This window comes from Necator americanus, chromosome I (assembly GCF_031761385.1).
Source record: "Necator americanus strain Aroian chromosome I, whole genome shotgun sequence".
NCBI classification, from domain to species: domain Eukaryota; kingdom Metazoa; phylum Nematoda; class Chromadorea; order Rhabditida; family Ancylostomatidae; genus Necator; species Necator americanus.
The window spans coordinates 2,559,447-2,578,016 of NC_087371.1; the positions used below are offsets into that span (position 1 = coordinate 2,559,447).

The 18,570-nt window shown below is 38.2% G+C and overlaps 3 protein-coding genes across 4 annotated transcripts in view; 1 reads left to right on the forward strand and 2 right to left on the reverse strand.

The window, feature by feature from the left end:
* The window catches only part of RB195_004271 (uncharacterized protein), a gene marked incomplete at both ends in the record, with an annotated part of 60,117 nt that extends 55,556 nt beyond the window's left edge, over positions 1-4,561 (reverse strand). For both annotated transcript variants that reach the window (XM_064181623.1, XM_064181622.1), the window contains one exon: positions 4,444-4,561. In XM_064181623.1, coding sequence (XP_064033301.1) covers positions 4,444-4,561 — 118 coding nt within the window. The remainder of the gene's footprint in view (positions 1-4,443) is intronic.
* Positions 4,562-6,112: 1,551 nt separating this feature from the next.
* RB195_004272 (uncharacterized protein) lies at positions 6,113-6,838 on the reverse strand (the record flags this gene model as incomplete). Its single annotated transcript, XM_013440264.2, has 1 exon — positions 6,113-6,838. The coding sequence occupies one exon, from the start codon at positions 6,836-6,838 to the stop codon at positions 6,113-6,115; it is 726 nt and encodes a 241-aa protein (XP_013295718.1).
* A 6,228-nt stretch (positions 6,839-13,066) lies between these two features.
* RB195_004273 (uncharacterized protein) lies at positions 13,067-16,801 on the forward strand (the record flags this gene model as incomplete). The annotated part of the gene is made up of 6 exons (XM_064181651.1): positions 13,067-13,157; positions 13,629-13,717; positions 15,138-15,269; positions 15,387-15,491; positions 16,503-16,577; positions 16,667-16,801. The coding sequence occupies 6 exons, from the start codon at positions 13,067-13,069 to the stop codon at positions 16,799-16,801; spliced, it is 627 nt and encodes a 208-aa protein (XP_064033303.1).
* Positions 16,802-18,570: the final 1,769 nt, after the last annotated feature.

The following is an 18,570-nucleotide window of genomic DNA, read 5'->3' on the forward strand; positions in this document are numbered from 1 at the left end:
TCTTATCAATTAAAGAAAAATCCTAAGAAAAACATGTAACGATGAGTATTTGTGGAGCACGTCGGACGGGACAAAGGGGTGGCACTTGAAAAATTGCTCAAGCTCGACTTCAAACACCGAGGATAACGAGTGTGACCTCGGAGGAGGAACTTCAAAGCCGATTACGATTCGAAAAAACCTAGGGGGCAACGAGCTGTAGTTCTAAGAAGAAATGGCAAAAGCAACGTCTGAGGAGCTTGACGTCAATCCTTGGCACCACCGGAAGACAAAAATACAAAACCAATCCAAACTGCGTACAGAGCGACTGTATATCTGGATCAGTACAAAGGGTACCAAATACGAGCGATTCATTTCCAATGGAGATAAAGCAAAAAAAACGCACAAAATTTATCGCAGACATAAAACCCGAACTTATCTGGACGACCTTCGACGACGTCGACGTTAAAGAAAAACCCGTCAATAGAGGATATCAATTACATCTACAGAGCGGAGAGCTGACGTTTTTTTTTTCGTAGTTTTAAAGTGAAAGGAAAAGAAAATTCCTACGTTGTAAAATCTACGTATTTTCTGCTTTTGTTTTATGACGCGTTTATACGATGCATGTGCCGATTTGTACTTTGCGCGAACGAAAAAAGAAAGCGAAAAAAAACAAGAAAAGAAGGAAATAATGGACAGATAAGTCTACTTCTGCAAGTCTGTGGAGCGAGGGAAAAATCATGCAAAGTAAGACCAAAACGTTCTAGAGAGCTCTTGAAGTAGAATTAGTAATTCCATAAAAAGGATGGAGGATAAAGTCACTGGCGTATCAATCCGTTCAGGATGCGCCAAGGCGCTTTTACTGGAATTCGTAATCGTTGACGTTTTGGAACGCGTGTTGACCTATACAATGACTTGCCGGGGCCAGCCGATGATCAGGTCAGTGTTTTCATCCTCCCAGACAAGTCTGATATCAATTTATCGACCTCGGAGGGATGAAAGGTTTGGTTTGCACTAGGGCGGTTTCGAACCCTCGAGTTAAACGAACTCCAACGACCACCCGCCCCAATTCCATAAACTAAACCCAAACACTGCCCCTTTTACAAGATACTTCCCAAAAAGAAGTCTATTTCACCAAAAATGACGGAAGTAAAGAACTACAGGAGGAAATTACTGATAAAAGTCAATAGAACACAGAAAACTGCGACACAGTACCAAGCGGTTCGTGTTAGGACTAAAACGCAGCCATAATAGGGGAACGACTGATAGAAGTCAATAAAACACAGTCAAGGTGTACGGTACCGAAGTTCGTGTTAGGACCAAAACGCAGCCATAATAGGGGAACAACTGATAGAAGTCAATAAAACACAGTCAAGGTGTACGGTGCCGAAGTTCGTGTTGGGACCAAAACCCGCAACATAGAACTTGGGACATTGTTCGCACGTAGCGTGCACGTTCATAAACAAATTTTCCTTTAGATTTTAGATTAATCCGAGATAAAGGACTATTGAAACCATATCTGAGTTAGATAGGAGGAAAATGGAAGTTGCCATGAAAACAACAAGTGAATCCCTTTTCCATTAAATGAGAGTTCCATGAAAATCCTCTTCTGGATAATGTCAATTGTAGAAAAATTGCTCGGAAACACATGTATTTCCCCTCGATTACGCGAGAATAGCAGAATCCCCTGACCATGATGAACTGCACTGAGTACATTGTGTACCAAGCAGCAGTTGTTCAGTGCAATGACAAGCACTTTCACTGCAAATGACACCATATCAAATCCAGGAATTTATTCATTTCAAATATGAGCTCGGCAGGAAGGGTTTAAACTGGTATAGGGACAGAGGAAAAGTTAAAAATCGAAAAAAATCCTGTCGACAAAAACTTCTTGGGAATCCACACCAATAGATCCGCCGAATGTTCGCACACGTAACGAGGAAAAGTCGCCACGACGAAACAACTGAACACACATTACAGCGTCAATGTTTACTAGCACACTCGAAACTCTGCACTAAGATGGGACAACGGAATCGGGTCATTAGCGATGCAGGAGAGGACTTGCAGAGGGAAAAACCGCATGAGAAAAAGAAATCCTCGACATCATTTTTAATTTCAAGCGGGTAGAATAATATGTCCCAAGGAAAGGCGCAAGTTCCCAGGAAAAACTTGCACAATTTTTCAAATGCATAAACGACAAAGAGATATGGGGGATTCCCTTGCAAAAGCAATATTCTAGAGGAAAACTGAGTACTTGTCACGAAACGAAGAAGGAACATAAAAACAAAAAAATCTTGGAACTCCCACGAGAGAATGCGCTGCACATCGAAGGAAAAACAAAGCATTTTACCGAAGGAGAAACGAAGAATTGCGGTGAATCAGCGCGAAAAATTTGTTTACCGGATGGAAAAATAGTACAAATCCAATTAAATTTTAGAGTACGCATTCAACAAACAAGCGAATTAAACTTAACACGTTTATTTACTGCGTTGCGCACATGCGCTGCTCCAGGCATAGCCAGAATCCACCGCATATGATACAATATAAACCAGATCATCATAGAATAGACCGCGATAAAAAAAAACACGATGCTCATCGATTCAAATTGCGCACCAATTAGAAACTATTAATTGTAATCAATTAAACAGGAAATCTTCGATTTTCACCACAAATTAATTCCAACTTCAAATATTCAAACTTTAGATCAGTGAAAATATTATTCTTGCCCTGCCCTCCTTGATTTAAAAACTGTTTCCCTAGTCTATCTCAAACACATACGCCGTAAGAAGCCTGGACGTAGCACTACCTCACACTTTTGTCGAGTTTAAACCTTTCGAATTTGAAAACCAAAAGTTCCACTAATAACGGATAAAATTAAAAATTGATTTTTAAAAAAAACAGCGCGAAAAAGATTGCGGCTGGCTGTTTTAATTCTGATAAATTTCACTCTTAACTCTTTACTGGATAAACAGCTACTCCCAGCTTATCGCTTACATTTTATAGTCACTTTCGATTTCTATAGAAAGCTCTGGATTTGGACAGAGTAGGAAGAGCCCCTGTAAAGTGGAGAAAATGCTTGCGTTGCGCCACATGCGTCGCGGTCATTGGGACAAATATAACTCACCTTGAATGTACAATCGAAAAGAAAAAAACATAAAAGCTACTTCCAATCGGACGTCTGCGATGAGTGAGGGTCCCAATATTGCGTCACTTATGCAATTTGCACCAGGCTTCAAGTAGTTTTGACACGACTGTAAGCTAAGTTGTTTCCCTGCGAGCGACTGTAGCGACTGAATTCCCACTCTGAGAATTTGTTACCACTTGGGGATCTCATTTGTCAATCACAGGAATATTTTGTAATGTCGTGGTTTTAATGAGTAATGACCAGCCATATTAGCTCAATTAGATTTGCTAAGGTTAGTTTGAGTGTTCTGAATAAAAGTCATGGCTTCAACGATAAAGGATCAATGAAGCAACCATCATATCATACAAAAAAAGAATATTTATTGAAAATCTTTGTAATGATTAACATAGTCAAGTCAAAATGACCTGAAGCTCAGCACAGTTGCGTAAGCAGCTGAGCTCGAAACGGCAAGGTACAACTTAGCGGTTTAGATCGAGGTGGGACCATCGCTAGCACCGTTGCAGTCGGAATGAAACTGGCGACTGTCCTACCTCGATCTCAACCGCTACGCTCCACCGTGCCGCTCCAAGCAAGCCGCCTGAGCAACTTCACAGAGCTTCAGGTCGTTTTAACCGGACTATGACACGTGTGTTACTACTTTTATCTTCAGGAAATCCGGAAATATGTTAGAAAATTTCAAGAATGACTAGAAGAAAGCAATAAAGTGCACAGCGATGGAAGCTATATAATGAAAGGGAAAGAACTCAAAAGAACTCTCTCCACGGAATTCCCATTAAAAGTTCGAATGAGCAGAATATTGATGGCGTGTTCTCCTCCCATATAACAATATTTCAATGAAAAGAAACGTCATTTGTTGGAATTTTTGCTTTTAATTTTCGCGACGAAGCAAAACATTTCACACGCATGCACTCGACGAAACATAACAAAACTCTTCTACATTGACGAATTTCTTACAGATGGCACACAGATAGAAGCTAGTTTGAATCGTGAGAAATAAATCCCGAATGTATGCAGGACAATGAATGAGTCGATTGATTCTGTGGGTTGTCAGATCCCAAACACACATGAAGTTCAACTTTGTATAAGACAAAAACCGAAAAAAAAATTGGAAAATTGTCTCTATCCATTCCCGAAGTAGTCATATTTTAAAGAAAATTTTAATCAGATTCTGTACGAATGAAGGAAGAAAACAAACGAATGAGAAAGAATGCAAGCAGAAAATTTGACTCCATACCTCACTTCCACGTTGAAGGGATCGAGATATCCTTTTTAGAGGAATAAAAAACCAGGAGGACTTGTAGGATTTATTCCCAAAAACATACCTTTTTCATCCACATCTCTATCGTCAACGATTCGCGCAGTTGTCGGTTCCGGAATGAAGTGAGCACGGATGGTTACGGGACCCGAATTAGGAGGATCCGTGTCCTTCGCTACCTCCATATCTGTAATGAGTGATGTGGTGAAGCAGTTGAAAACAGCCCGTACCCGAAGCTGTGCGCTAGTACTGCTCAACAAACAGGAAAAGGATGAGCCAAAGCTGCGTTAACAATGCTATTGATTTGGGGGGCTACGAATGTGGGTCCGATGGGAACATCTGTCACGAAAAGAGGCTAACACCATTGCGAATGGTGCCTTATCCCATATGGCGCTATTGCTGTCGCTGTGATTGCTGGAACAATCCGGCAACCCAACCCCTCGCCCCACCCTCCCCACAATTACTTGAAACCCTAAAAAAACTCCGTCGCGTTATATTTTCCAGGGCTCATTCACCATTTAACAGAACACCAAAGAAGCTACTAATAGATTTATTTATACAAAATAAATCAAAATTTCTAAGAAAAGAAACTGCAAATGAACAACATATTAATGTAAAGAGGAGACAACAGATGGTGAATTACTTTATAGAATTTTCAAAAAAGAAGAAAAAGAAGAAGAATGTAATATGAATCATCGACATTCTATTAATCGATAGGGGTGCATAACTTCTGGTAAGAGTAGTTAGGCAGTATACGTTCGGTGACCTAACGTTCATAAATAGGAGAACGAGACAGCATCCAGTTTGGAAGGAGTTCCGATAATTATAAGATCATTCGAATATTCATTTGCTCTAATAAAGTAGTACAACAAAAGAAAATTCTCAAAAGACATGAGATGAGAGCTGCACATCCAGATGACCAGCTGTCTCTAATATTTTTTGAAAAATTAACCGAATTAGACTTCTTCTCTTACTGAACTTACTCATTTTCAAAATTTCCAAAGTAGCAACGATTAACAGAGGAATATTTTAAATACAAAGCTAGATTTCTCTCTCGGAAACGAACGGCAATGAATGCATATTGCAGGGAAGACCCGTACACACTACTTAGCAACAGCTTCCCCGTTTTCTCATAATCCCATTCAGGGGGGAAGGGGGGAAATGCCCACAACAACTTCTTATAAGCTTTTCTTGTCATTATGTACTTGTTAAACAATAAATAAAACTAAATTCAACAAGTTAATTCTCATAAAAAAGTGAAAACGAGATTCCAAAACGTGTAAATAGAGAACTCTTCGAAAGTGACTCATAACTCATAAAATTAAGTCTTTAACATCCATTGGACAACAAAAAATAACCCGAATCGTTTTAAATAACAAATTTTCACGTCGACAATGAGACAAAAATACACGCACCCACAAAGATCATCAGAGCTCTGGTGATGTTGACGGGATTCGAAGGGACACTTCCGAGTCGTTTTGTTTACTTTCATCAGTATACACAACACATTTGAATTCAGCGTGCTTCAGCGTGGATCAGGAAATTTCCCACTGCATCCACCGTTCAGCATGGACTCGATAGTTTCCCCTGAATCCATAATATCGGTTCTCCATAGTGTTAAGCACCTGACTAGTCCAACTTTGATGTTCTCAAAACTCAAACATGTAGCACCCTAATCGTGATTCAATCACGTAACATAAACATCACAATTTAAAAAAAAAAAACACATACATCAGTTATTTGGATGGTACAGTGAAATGATGATTGCTAGAATTGCTAGACGTATAAAGACCAAATTTTCGAATATATTCAACAACTGCAAATGGAGTACTATACATTATAGATCGTTTAGCTGCAATTGCATTACGTATATTAGTTGAACTGACACTACACGGACAAACATCATCAGCCAATATAAGCACTTGATCAACAACATCACGTAGAATTGACATGGATCGTAGAGTCCCTAACGGATCGGCACCTTCACGTTTAATTACAATAAGTCCAAATTTTGTGATAATATCACGAACATCATTCGGATGCCATAGATTCTCGCCATTCGGAAGAATTCTGGTGAATGAATCCACAACATCACCACCGACCACCAGCGCGAGACGTACATCATTGCGTAGACGTTCTTTGGCCACCTGATGATGATGCTGAAGAACGGATAAGGTCCGTGACCACGTCTTCTGTCGACATTCCCATCCATCTGCTCGAAGCCATGAGGAATGCGAAACCGCCGCTTCAACCATCGCCAGACGATGATGTGCGGAGGCGAGGTTCGGTTTGTTGAACGAATCGGCCACAGGACTGAGCAGGCCTTCCAGAACGGTGCAGTTCAGTTGTTTTTCTAGATGATCCCGAGCGACTTCCATCATTCTCATATGCATTATTGTCGGTGGATTGAACGAACCACATGCCAGTAGTATAACTCGCTGTGAGCCCTCCCACCGCCACATCTGAAAAAGTCAGTTTAAGTCACGGTTTAAAATTCCAAATATGGCCGACGGTCAGCACCGCAGGGTTAAGTTTCGAGTTTCTCGGTAGAAGAGGAACAATTGTTCGGATATTAAGATAAACAAAGAATAAAGATCCTCTCGTGAAATGAATTTGATGACAATTCGTAAGTAAACGAGAACCTACGAGGAATGATAATACCGTATTTAATATCACCGACTAGTTCATGAGCTCCGCTTCCTGCTGTGAGCTCTCGCTCTCCTCTTTCTTTTTTCTCTCCATTACACATAAATAAACAATGTAACTATTTGCATAATTACGAAGATCACTCTTTTCTCACTCTCTAAAATTCTTTTCAGCCTAATGAAGGAGAAAGATCCCTTCCCAAACAGTTGAAAAAAGTAGCTGGTTGATCGGAAAATAACTAATGCCAGCAGGAAAAGAAAAAAGAAAAAAGGAGATAAACGCGATCACATTTATTCTTTCCGTGAAACATAACGAGAAAACAAAAAATGATGCAAGCAAAACGTAAGGAACAAGACTGAAATATTTCGAAGGAACTCAACGGCGAGGTAAATGGAACACCCCTACATATCCATACTACTCAGAATCTTAGCTGCACGCATAGATGTATACGTGAAATGACCGAAATCAAGGAAATCTCCTCAGTAATGAACTAAGTACGCTTCTGCTTCCGTTGTGCAGTCATTAGTAATAGAGCAGAAGAAAAAGTTTGATCTGACTAATGGCTCAGCGTGATAATCAAATTTACTGCACAATCATTGCAAAAGAACAAGGGCAACCATCCTCAATCATCTCAAAGCAGCAACATCTTCGTTTTATTGCAACAATTTTGATATGATTTTACTTCTTGAATCAATCAATCAATCTGCTTGAAAGTTGATCCGATCGATACAATGAGAATCAACACAGAAAACAACAAAATCGCTCTAAAATAGCATACACTACAGCTTGTTCTCGAATTATTTTCAGCAAAATTTTAAGATGATTCAAAAAGAGGAACAGCAATAAAAAAGAGCTTAAAAGCGCACCCACAGTTGTTTTGCTGAGAACGGCCGTTTGTTTTGATGTATTATTTCACTAGTTAATGTTCACGAGAAAAAAAAAAACCATTGGCAATCGTTTTTATTCTGTATCGACTGGACTGCGATAAGATCAGCACATAAAAAGAGGAGGAGGAAGATGTTTGGTAAATCAGGGTCAGGGATCAGTCATCCCATCTGCACATTTTCACCAAACATCCTCTAAATCTAAGCTTAAAACAAAAATCTGATAACATTCACACCCAAAACGAAATTGAAAAGAATTTCAACACTAAGTGCGTACAGCGCTCCTCTTAAAGGCAGCAATTGAGGAAATTTTCGATGATACGTTCCTTGCACTAGTAGGGAGGGTTCAAGATGTAGATTTCTAGCATGGCAGCAAAAATCCCAACCCATCTTCTACAAATCCAGGAATCACAGGTCTTAAGAACACCTATTGGCATCAGTTTACCTAATTAGACAAGCATTTGTACCTACTGGATTGAACTTCAGAAACCGAATTAGAACTAATTCAATTCTTGGTCATTATAAATGAAGAATTAGGTAATTTTTGGCACCTTTCACAAACAAACTTTTTTTTTTTAAATTTCCACGAAGGAAACAAAATGGTTAATTCACCTGTCATTCATAGTTCCTTAAGGAAGTAAACTTCGGAACGGATAAGGCGTAACTGAGATTTTGCAGTCTTCATATGAGAAATGTCGAAAGAAAGGAAATCAATAATCTGATCTAAATTTGATTAATATAACCAATATAAAGGACAAAAATATTACATTAATACTTATTAATAAAATACTTTTCTCAATAAAAAAAATCAATCCCTCTCTTTCATACCTTTCCACGATTTTTTTCAATGTTTTTTTCATGTCCACCTATTGGGTAAACATCTCGACACCTGTGCACAATTGTCAGGATTCAAGTGGACGAACGGTAAAAGGATTCACGGCAAACATTCAGACGTCGGGAGCAGGAAACTATGAAGGATCAAAAGTTAGCGTAGTATTTTCGCGCAAACAAAAAAAAAGGATACTTAACGGCTACGTATGAGTCCTAGGAATTAAAATCGTGTTGTTGGTTCAGCTCGTAACTACACTTCTGGAACCACTTTTAAATTATTATGCGAATATCTTTTTACGATTAGCCGTTAGCGAAAAAACCCACATTTATTTTGGAACGCTCTCACTATTCAGCCTCAAGCATGAATGTTTAAACGATTAAGTGAATACCTACAAAAATGCATTCTATTTCTTTGAGTTCAGAAAAAAAGCAATAGATAGAGAGCTGATTACTCCTTCAAAGCGTTCTTTTACAGTTTATTCATTTTTTATTAGGTCATGAAGGAAAACAAAACGACAAGAAATAGCCTCCATCGTCAGCCACACATACGTAAACAAATCCGATGTTAGAAGGCTATAAATTTGCAGCAGTAAAGATGAACGGAAGCAGGCAATAGGATATGTGGCGATGCATGCGTGCATCTCCGTTTAAAACTATGAAAAGGTCACTCGGTTAGCCTGCTAAGAACTATTTACAAAAACAATGCGCTCAACTAATAGCTGAACAACTGATTGTACATCTTACATGCTAAAATAACTTTTGACAGAATGTCAGAGAACATACAACTCGTAAATAACCCCTGAGTTAATCAATCCTCGACTTTATTGGAACAAAGCCATCCTGAAGATCTTTTGAAGCTTTAAAACATTCCAAGCACTCCAAGCTCCATCACCTATCCATTTTTAATAACAACCGCTGATTTAATGGCAGCACATCACGAAATCGACAAGATTGGGATCTCTCCATGAGTAGGTAAGGGTAGAGCCATATACACGATAGTCGGAGCCGGTACTCGGACCCCTTCACTTTTGGACGGTTGCCGAAGGGACCACCTTCACTTCTGAATGATTGGCGAAGGGACCCCTCCATTTTTGGACGGTTGCCAAAAGGACCTCTTTATTGAGGGACTGAGTTCTTATTTCCTTTAAAGAAAAAGAGAAAAAGACTCGGTATCAACTACGATGCAACTTGTTAGGTACAATAGAACGAAAGAAATCTTAACGTTTGTGCAGGTGGGCAGAATTGTCCGCTCTTTATTACGTAATAAGTTACAACGTTAAAGAAACTGGATCAAATATGCGTTGCACACGCTTTCTGGATCACTAGGGAGAGAGGGGTTAGTATTGGTCACAATCACACCCGTAAATCACACCCCTACCCCTATCTGTTCGTGAAAAGGTCCCAAAATCATCAATTTCGTGACACATCCTCTTAATGGGCGAAAATCGCTGTGGAGACTCAATCTGCTGATGTACTTTCTCGATGTGTGTGTTTTCTACAGGAAACAAATGTTAGCCGTAACGATTACTGCGTCCTCGCTATCGTCGCCTGAAGCCATAATCCCGTCAACACGAAACTCTTAGTCCATTTAACGGGAAAATCTGCTGTTAAAAAAGAGAAAAAACATACGGAATATCCAATTAATATCTGAGAATTGATGTGTTGAAAGAAAGATAACCTTAAAACCTACAGAAATCACTAATCAAGTGCTTTTTTTAGTCATTTCAGCAGGAATCTAGCTGTCTCGTACTTTATCCGCATGAATAATTAGAAGATATCCAAGAAATTTCTGCTGTTAATCGCAGAGCAGATTAGATGAAACCCGGAAACCCGCAAGTAAACACAACGCTAATCACAAAGAAAAACCTACAGCTTTACGTAGAAATAGAAGGTTTTGCTTACGAATGTATGTGGCTTGAATAGCTTTAGCGTTATCGCACGCGTCTAAGCACCGATAAGAACAATGGCTGCTGTGCAAAGTCAGTTGTGGTGTTTGTGTGTGGTCACGAACATGGAAAAAACGTTTCGCCGTTATTTTAACAATAAATATATTGATCGATTAAAAAAAACAGTTCCGGCGCTTTGAAAAACTGTAAGATGCAAGGCTAAAATGTAGCGAATTCTTATATTTTTAATTGTTAATGCGCACAGCATTATAATATAAAACATCCGTTTCTTCGCCATCCATGAATAGTAGCGATGCGTGAACGCAAATAGAACGTTCTGACATAACATAGGAGAAATTATTTCCGTTTAGGTTGCCTCGTTTAGTTTTGCCCAACTCATTCATATTTATAGAAAAAAACAATAAGTTTATAATTTGATGAATTAGAAAGCGAAACATGCATCAACCATTAAATCGTCTCGATTACATCGAGGGGCCTAGGACACACTTCGGTAGCGAGATAAGTTACATAAAATATTTGTATATAGAAAGTTATTTAATATACTAAGCAATAATTTGATATGAGAGGTAATTCAATATAATAAATAAAAATTTAAATGCACGGACAAACGCAACACGCCCGCAATAACTCACACATTTTCTCTACCTGACACATTCTCCACCTTGGTCCAATCGAAAGCGCAACGCGGTCATCCGGGTAAACATAAGTAATGTCCATTCATAAAGTCTTAGTCTGTTGGAAAATGTTGATGTCATCCGGTCATATATTTTATTTTCTTTTCAATGTCATTTTTTTTTTTGCTTTTTTCGTCATAACCACAAGTAGAACACCTTCAGCTGCGTTCTACAGCGTATCCGTGATTCCTTGCGTTAATTATGCGTAGCAATTGCGCATTCTCACTCTGAAGGCGTACACTTATTATATTATGTGCTTATACTTGTTATTATATACCTATACTTATATTATATACTCATACTTTATATTAATATACGTTTACTTTAGTACTATCTCGTTTCGAACCATCCTACTTCATTAACGATCTGAGGAGACCGAGGACGAAAAGCAAACGAAAGGTTAAAGGTAAATCCTACGTCTTCCATTTCCCCGCTAATTTTAAATTACACAAAGCGAACTTCTCTGAAACAAATTCGAAAAATGGATAGGTAGTACTGTAGGATAATGGTGTTTTTGAGTTAAAAAATATAAAAGTGAATTCCATTGACGTAAAATTAATCGAGGTGCAGCTTCAAACAACTGTTCATATAAAATACGTCAAACAAATACGATACGGTACGAAGGAGCTGGTGTTCCAGAAATGAAGAGAAAGCGAAAAGCAATTCCAGTGAAATCGAGTAGAAAAATATTGAATCACTTCTCCTTCCTGCAAAATTTGCCGCCAAATATGAAAATATGTAACGCGTGCGTTTCCAGACGTACATATGGCTATACCGTATCGTATTTCATCCTGTTTTGTAATATCTCACACAGTTTTCAAGTAATATCATAACTAGCAACCTTAGAAGTAACCGTAACTGATAACAAGCCTTAGAAACAGGATATAGCCGAAATCGGTGTCGGAAGAAAATCACAAAAGTAAAAATAAAATCAGCCTCGAAATAGCCACCATATAACTCAGTGGCAAACCGAAGGTCGTCCCAAATAATTAATACGTAAAAATTTGCAGTGATCGCTTCTTTAGGCCTCGGCTAAACGTAAATAAAACAACATAAAATGAAGAAAAACGTCAAGAAATATTTGAAGGGTGCATTTAAATAAACACCGAATGTAGCGCATCTATTTCAATTGTTTTATGTTCCATAGCGTACTATAAGCAATCAAATAAATATAATTATATGATAATTTAACTTTCTAAGAAGCAAAAGAAATATGATGCAGATTTCTTGCTGATCTCCAAGAAACTCGTAGTGTTAAACTATTCAGCAGAAATTCGGACGAAAACAAAATAAAAACGACATTCACATCGTCAAGACAGATAAAACAACGAAAGAAACAACCACAAACACAAACAAAACCAAACCACAAAGTAGTCGAAAATATCTCAAAGTCGCTGCGCTAGGGTCCCGATTGGATCGGATTGATAATTTGGAAAAGGCGCGGCTAATACTCAGCGAAGACGGAGGTTGTCGCGGATACGCAGGCAAATAGAGCTCGATTTCTGTGTCATCACCGGGGGTTGCTTGTTTCTGGTTTGGTCTGTGAGTGTTTTTCGAAAACAAACGGGTTACTGGTTATGTTGACTTTCCTGCACATCTACGTGAAGTCCCTCTCCTACATCTTTCTTTATTCTTTTGCTAGGAGGATTTGTGAGGTCCACATTTCGCGTGCGACGTGGAACTGTTTATTTCTGCGTGATTTCACTGAACTATGGATTTGATAAGAAAATCTCTGTGTTTATAGTGGTATGGCGAACCGATCTGCACCTGCTCCTCGTGCGGGTGGTGCTAATAAGACCTGTCAGTTCAAACTCGTGCTGCTAGGCGAGAGTGCAGTTGGTAAGTTATTGTTTTTTTTTTCGAGAAACTTCTAGAACAATCTTTATGGTTAGAAAAAGAAAGTTAGAAAAATTAGAAAAAGTCACTAGAAGGATCTTACGTTTCTTGAGACTACACCTTTTTACTTTTCGGTATTTGTTTCTTGGCTTTGTTTGGGTTGCGTAGTACGCGTTCAGGGGAAAAGTAGTTGGGAGGGCGCACTCAGTGGCGCCCTTATTTCTGGACCCTCTATCTTAGTTTTTTATCTTAGTAACTTAAGAACACTTGCCTTTTATTTTATTTTTGTTTATGACTAGTAATAGCTTTTCATTTCTTAGTTTTTTTTTCTAGTGTATATCTTTAGTCATGACTTATGACTTAAACCGCTTATCCTTTAAAAAAACCAATCAGTGTAGCCGTTACATTCTTTGATATTTAATTTCTGTCGTTAGTCCGATTAATTATTGTTACTTTTACAATTCTGTCTCTCAGGGAAGTCATCACTGGTGCTGCGTTTTGTCAAAGGTCAATTTCACGAATATCAAGAGTCAACGATTGGAGCTGCATTTTTAACCCAGACGGTAAGCCCCTTGTCCTCGAAGTTCACTGACCTTTCGTTACCCTTTTGCGCCGTTCACTCAGCCTGCTACGGATAGCTTTCCGTTGTTTCTGGTCGAAATATGCAAATTCAAAATGTTTTTTCCTTAAATGAACAGTTGCTGCTATAGTTAGGGAGGAGGAATTTTGTGCCGCTTTGTTTTAATTGGGTGTTTTTACTGCAGGGAAGCATTCTTTTGAAAACAAAGCTCTAGACCGCTCTAATTTATTTCCCTTCTTTTTTTTTTTGTTATCGCAACGTAAGGAGTTAAGGAGCGCGAGAGCTTCAATCTAAAAATTGACCGAAACTATAGTGACAGGAATTGCGCGGATAATTTTCATTTAGCTGGATGCTAGACTTGGAGGATGGAGCCGTAGAAAGTTGAGAACTTTCAGCAATGCAAATTCTCAGGCAAACATTGTTTTAGTTTCATGCAGTAAGCTTAGGTGCGAAATTTAATTACTCCTCTTTAGTCATAATCGATTTTTAATTTTAAGAAAAAATGGTTTGTGAATGATCTAACTAATATATTAATGGTTAAAGATACTTGTTAGATAAAATCCACTAGAATTGCAAAACTCCACAGTAGTCACGTTGGTGAATTACAGTTCACTAGCGTAAAAAATATCTAGAGATAAATTTCTTCGTGACCCACCTATTGCGTACGTGAAGGGGTTTATTAAAACTGTATCAATGGGAATGGAGGCCCCATAAACCTTAATCATCACCGGTAATTCACGTTTATGTTCGACATGCTAATAAAGGAGATATGCGAAGCGAAATGGCAAAGTTTTGTCTTCTTTGTTGGTCAACTAATTTGCGTTCGCAACTTGAGGAGCCTCGAACCTGGCGCTCGGCTTGGTTTCCGTAATATTTTAGGAGAGCGCTATTAAATTGTACATACATCGTTTATATGTGGTTGTTTTTGTATGAAAATGGTGCACCAGGTATTTAGAATGGTGTTGATGTCGTCTTTTTATCAGGAGTCAGATACAAATCGTTTTGCACGCAAAACCGGTTACTTTGAACGATCAATTTGTGCGGATTGCACATTTCCTTCAATGAACTGAATCAGTCGGGAGTCTAAAACGTAAGCATAAGTCTTAGAGGATCTATGACGTGTCAGCTACGAAGAGAAAAAAAGGAAGACTTCAAGAAAAGTTTTGGGCGCCGGTGAATGCTCTCTTTCCCCCACCCCGAACTACATTTTCCTCTCTGCTGCTGATTATTATTGCTGTGATAGTTAAATCGTAAAATTACTGCATGGGATGGTGTTGTGGATGAATTATGGAAGGCCTTGAAATGTTGGTTAATTCCGCAAAACACTACTGAATTATATCCCGTTTTTGCACGCAAAATTTCCACATATCACTATAAGTCCGTACCAAAGATTCCTCTTTTAGGTTTGCCTAGATGATGCTACGGTAAAGTTTGAAATCTGGGACACAGCAGGTCAAGAACGGTACCATTCGCTGGCTCCTATGTACTATAGAGGTGCTCAGGCTGCAATTGTAGTGTACGACATTACAAATCAGGTGATTCAAAGTCCATTACTCCTGTGAAATCGCGTTTGCTTCTATTTCTAGATAGTTACAGTTTTTTCTCGAGTTTTTCAACTTCTAAATTGCATGGCTCATCATTCCTTCTTTCAGGAATCTTTCCAAAAAGCTAAGAATTGGGTGAAAGAACTTCAACGACAAGCGTCTCCAAATATTGTTATGGCTCTAGCGGGTAACAAGGCCGATATGGCTAATAGGGTATGCTGTTTAGTTTTTCATTGTGACATGCGGTGCTGCCATTGGAAGGGCATCGCTATTTCGATTTCCTGCACGATAAGGCGCTTTTGTCCGAGCTTGAGGTGACACGCTAGTCATTTGGTGTTTCTAGGTAACAAGCATATTTACTAGCATATCTCAAAAGATTAGTTCATCAATTTATTACAAATACTTGACGCTTTTTAAAGGAACCAGTTGACTAGTTTGTGTAGTTTATTTTTGGTTGAGAAGATGTTATATCGTATTCTTTGCACCGGTGATTTTTACTTAGCAGATATGAAATGGTAGGTAATGACAAGCTAAAACAGCAGGTCACTCAATACTGCTTTTTTATTACTGGTAATTTCGGTAAAAGATTTTCATCTAAAATTCTAGTAATATCTAAGTTCGCAAATATTGGCCTCCAAATCTCACGTCATTGGAGGTATTCACGTCATTTTTTGGAGGTATTCACGTGTTTTTTTTTAATGTGTAACGTTGTTAGCGGTGATTTTCTGTAGAAAGAGGTTTTTGAGGAGGTTTTGTTTTATTCTCTTTGCAAAGAAAGCGGTGCATCATTTTTTTTGTTTCAATTACTCCTTTTACAACTTCTGATAATGCGAAAAGCTGCTTTTTTGTTCAGGTCTTCAGTCTTCAGATTTTTGCAACCTTATGTATTTAACATTTTAGCATAGCAAGGAAAGCTTCCATCATTAAATTCTAAATTTCACTTTTGTTTGCTTTGTTCAAGATCTACGCTTTGATAAAAGGTTAATGAATAGGTTGGAAACTTTTTTGAAGTAATTTTTATTGAATGGGAAGTGTTCTGTTGCATTCTCAAAAAAGCGGTATAACTTTCCAGAGCTAACCCTGCCTTTTTATAAATCTTTAGAAGATTTCCATGCAGGCGTAAGATTTCTAGGGCATATGTTTCCTTTTATTTTCCTCACTGTTGTTCTTCAGTAGAAAACAATTGCGAAATGTGCCACACGCGTTATATGACAAATTTTTCAGCGAACTGTTGAGTATGAGGAAGCTCAGGCCTATGCAGAAGACAACGCTCTGCTCTTTATGGAAACTTCAGCAAAGGTTATGATTTTCTTGTTGTGCTTTCTAAGAGTTCCTATTTTCTTCATTCATTTCCGTTTTTCGGTTGTATTTCTATGTTATGAGTTCAGACATCGATGAATGTGAACGATATTTTTATGGCTATTGCGAAGAAGCTACCAATCGGTCCCCCAGCCGGAGAACCAAGTGGTACAGTTGACATGAATCAGCCACAACAGGCACAGAAGGGTAATTGCTGCAAGTAGAGGAGCTAGAGCGCACCTTGCCGTTTCACTGCTGACATACGTGCAGGAATTAATCTCTTGTACTGACTGTGTAACATGTGTGTTATCGGTTAGTACTTTGCTCTTCTGGAGAGAGTCGGAAGCATATCCGCTGTGTGTTTGTCGTTAGTGTATGGTACGAGGTGTTGTTATTTTTCAAATTCCTCCTCTTCGGGCCCACTCTGTTTTTGTACCTTTTTTTATACGTATTTTTGCTTACACAAGAAGATGTATATGATTTTGTTTTGTCATCGATGGACGCCTTTTCTTTTCACCAATTAGTGCTGTTCTTCATTCCTTTTGAACCTTTTTTTATACTTATTTATTCATAATGTTATATTCGGCAAACTTCCCTGTACACAACACTTCAACTTTCCCTTCATCTTCCGAGAAATACAAGAGTTTTTATAACGGTTCATTGAGAATCTACATCTAGTTGTTTCTCATTCATCTAGCTTCACTTGTTTATTTCTTTACCGATTTTGTCATGCTGTAGTCTCGTCTAACACTAAGTCGATTTTAATATATGCGCAAAAACTGCTGTACGCCGTATGCTTAAGTTCTCCGTCCAGTGGTGTTTGGTCATGATATTCGTGAAGTATTTCTGCATGTCTTACTATTGATAAAGCTATTCTTACGTATAGATTGGCCTTATATCAAGAGATGGGTTAGAACCGCTTCGATACATAGTGACGTCGAGAAACATTGGAGTAGCATTTTGAAGAAAAAAAAAGATATGAAAAGTGAAGTCATGGAAGGTTTGATATGAGTCAACATGAATTCGTTGCGTTTGTTTTCCTATATTTATTTTTTAAATTGTTTTTATTATTAATTCTTTTTAATATCAAAGTATTTTTCTTCCTACAGCTGCACTGCACGTGCGCCTTGCAAAATGTTCATTTTTGAGCTTTAGATTCCATAGATTGCGGTTATAATGATAGAATGTAAGATATTGCCGGTCTTTCAACGAAAATGTTTGGGATTTGAAATCGGAGATTCGAGCATGCGGAGATTTGCATTTTGATGGAGTTTAATAATGATGTCATAGAATGCGGTGTCCAGGAATTCTACATTCGTGTTCTCGCAAACCCTTGGAATATGAAATGATAAGTTAAATGGTGCTTTAGCATTTTTTTTATCCCTCGACATTTTAAAGTAAGCATAACAGCGAAATTAATTGTGATTTGTGGTAACAGATTAATGGGTGAACAAATTTTGCCAATACAGTGCTTTTTGTGATTTAAACAGCTCATCTTGGCCAATTCTGTCAATGTTAAGTTGACTTAAATAAATTGTATGTGGTCGCATACCGAGTATATTTTTGCACCTTGGCGTATTACTTCATTTCGATTGCATTTCCTAAATAGTCTTTCGCAAATACTTCTATTCTCGTGCAGATATAATAAGATTACGTTGCTCATTTTGGGAATGAAAATTCGAAATCTCGGATGAAATTTTTGTTAGGATGGAAGCTTCTATCGTTGCTAGTATTGGAGGATTTTGATACGAAATTTTGCAGATGTCATAGACGAACGGAATCTGAGAAATGTCGTGAATAAATTGTTCCGAGTATCAGTTTGCAACATCCTATAATTGCTGCAATTCTTTTTGTTTTGTGTGAGCTTCGGTGTGTTTCGAATCGTTATATCTTTGTCCAAATATTTTGTGCAACCTGAAAAATTTCTCGTCATTAATTATTTTGTGAATAACAGTACTCATTTATATTAAGTGAGGCTGGGGGTAGGTTTTGT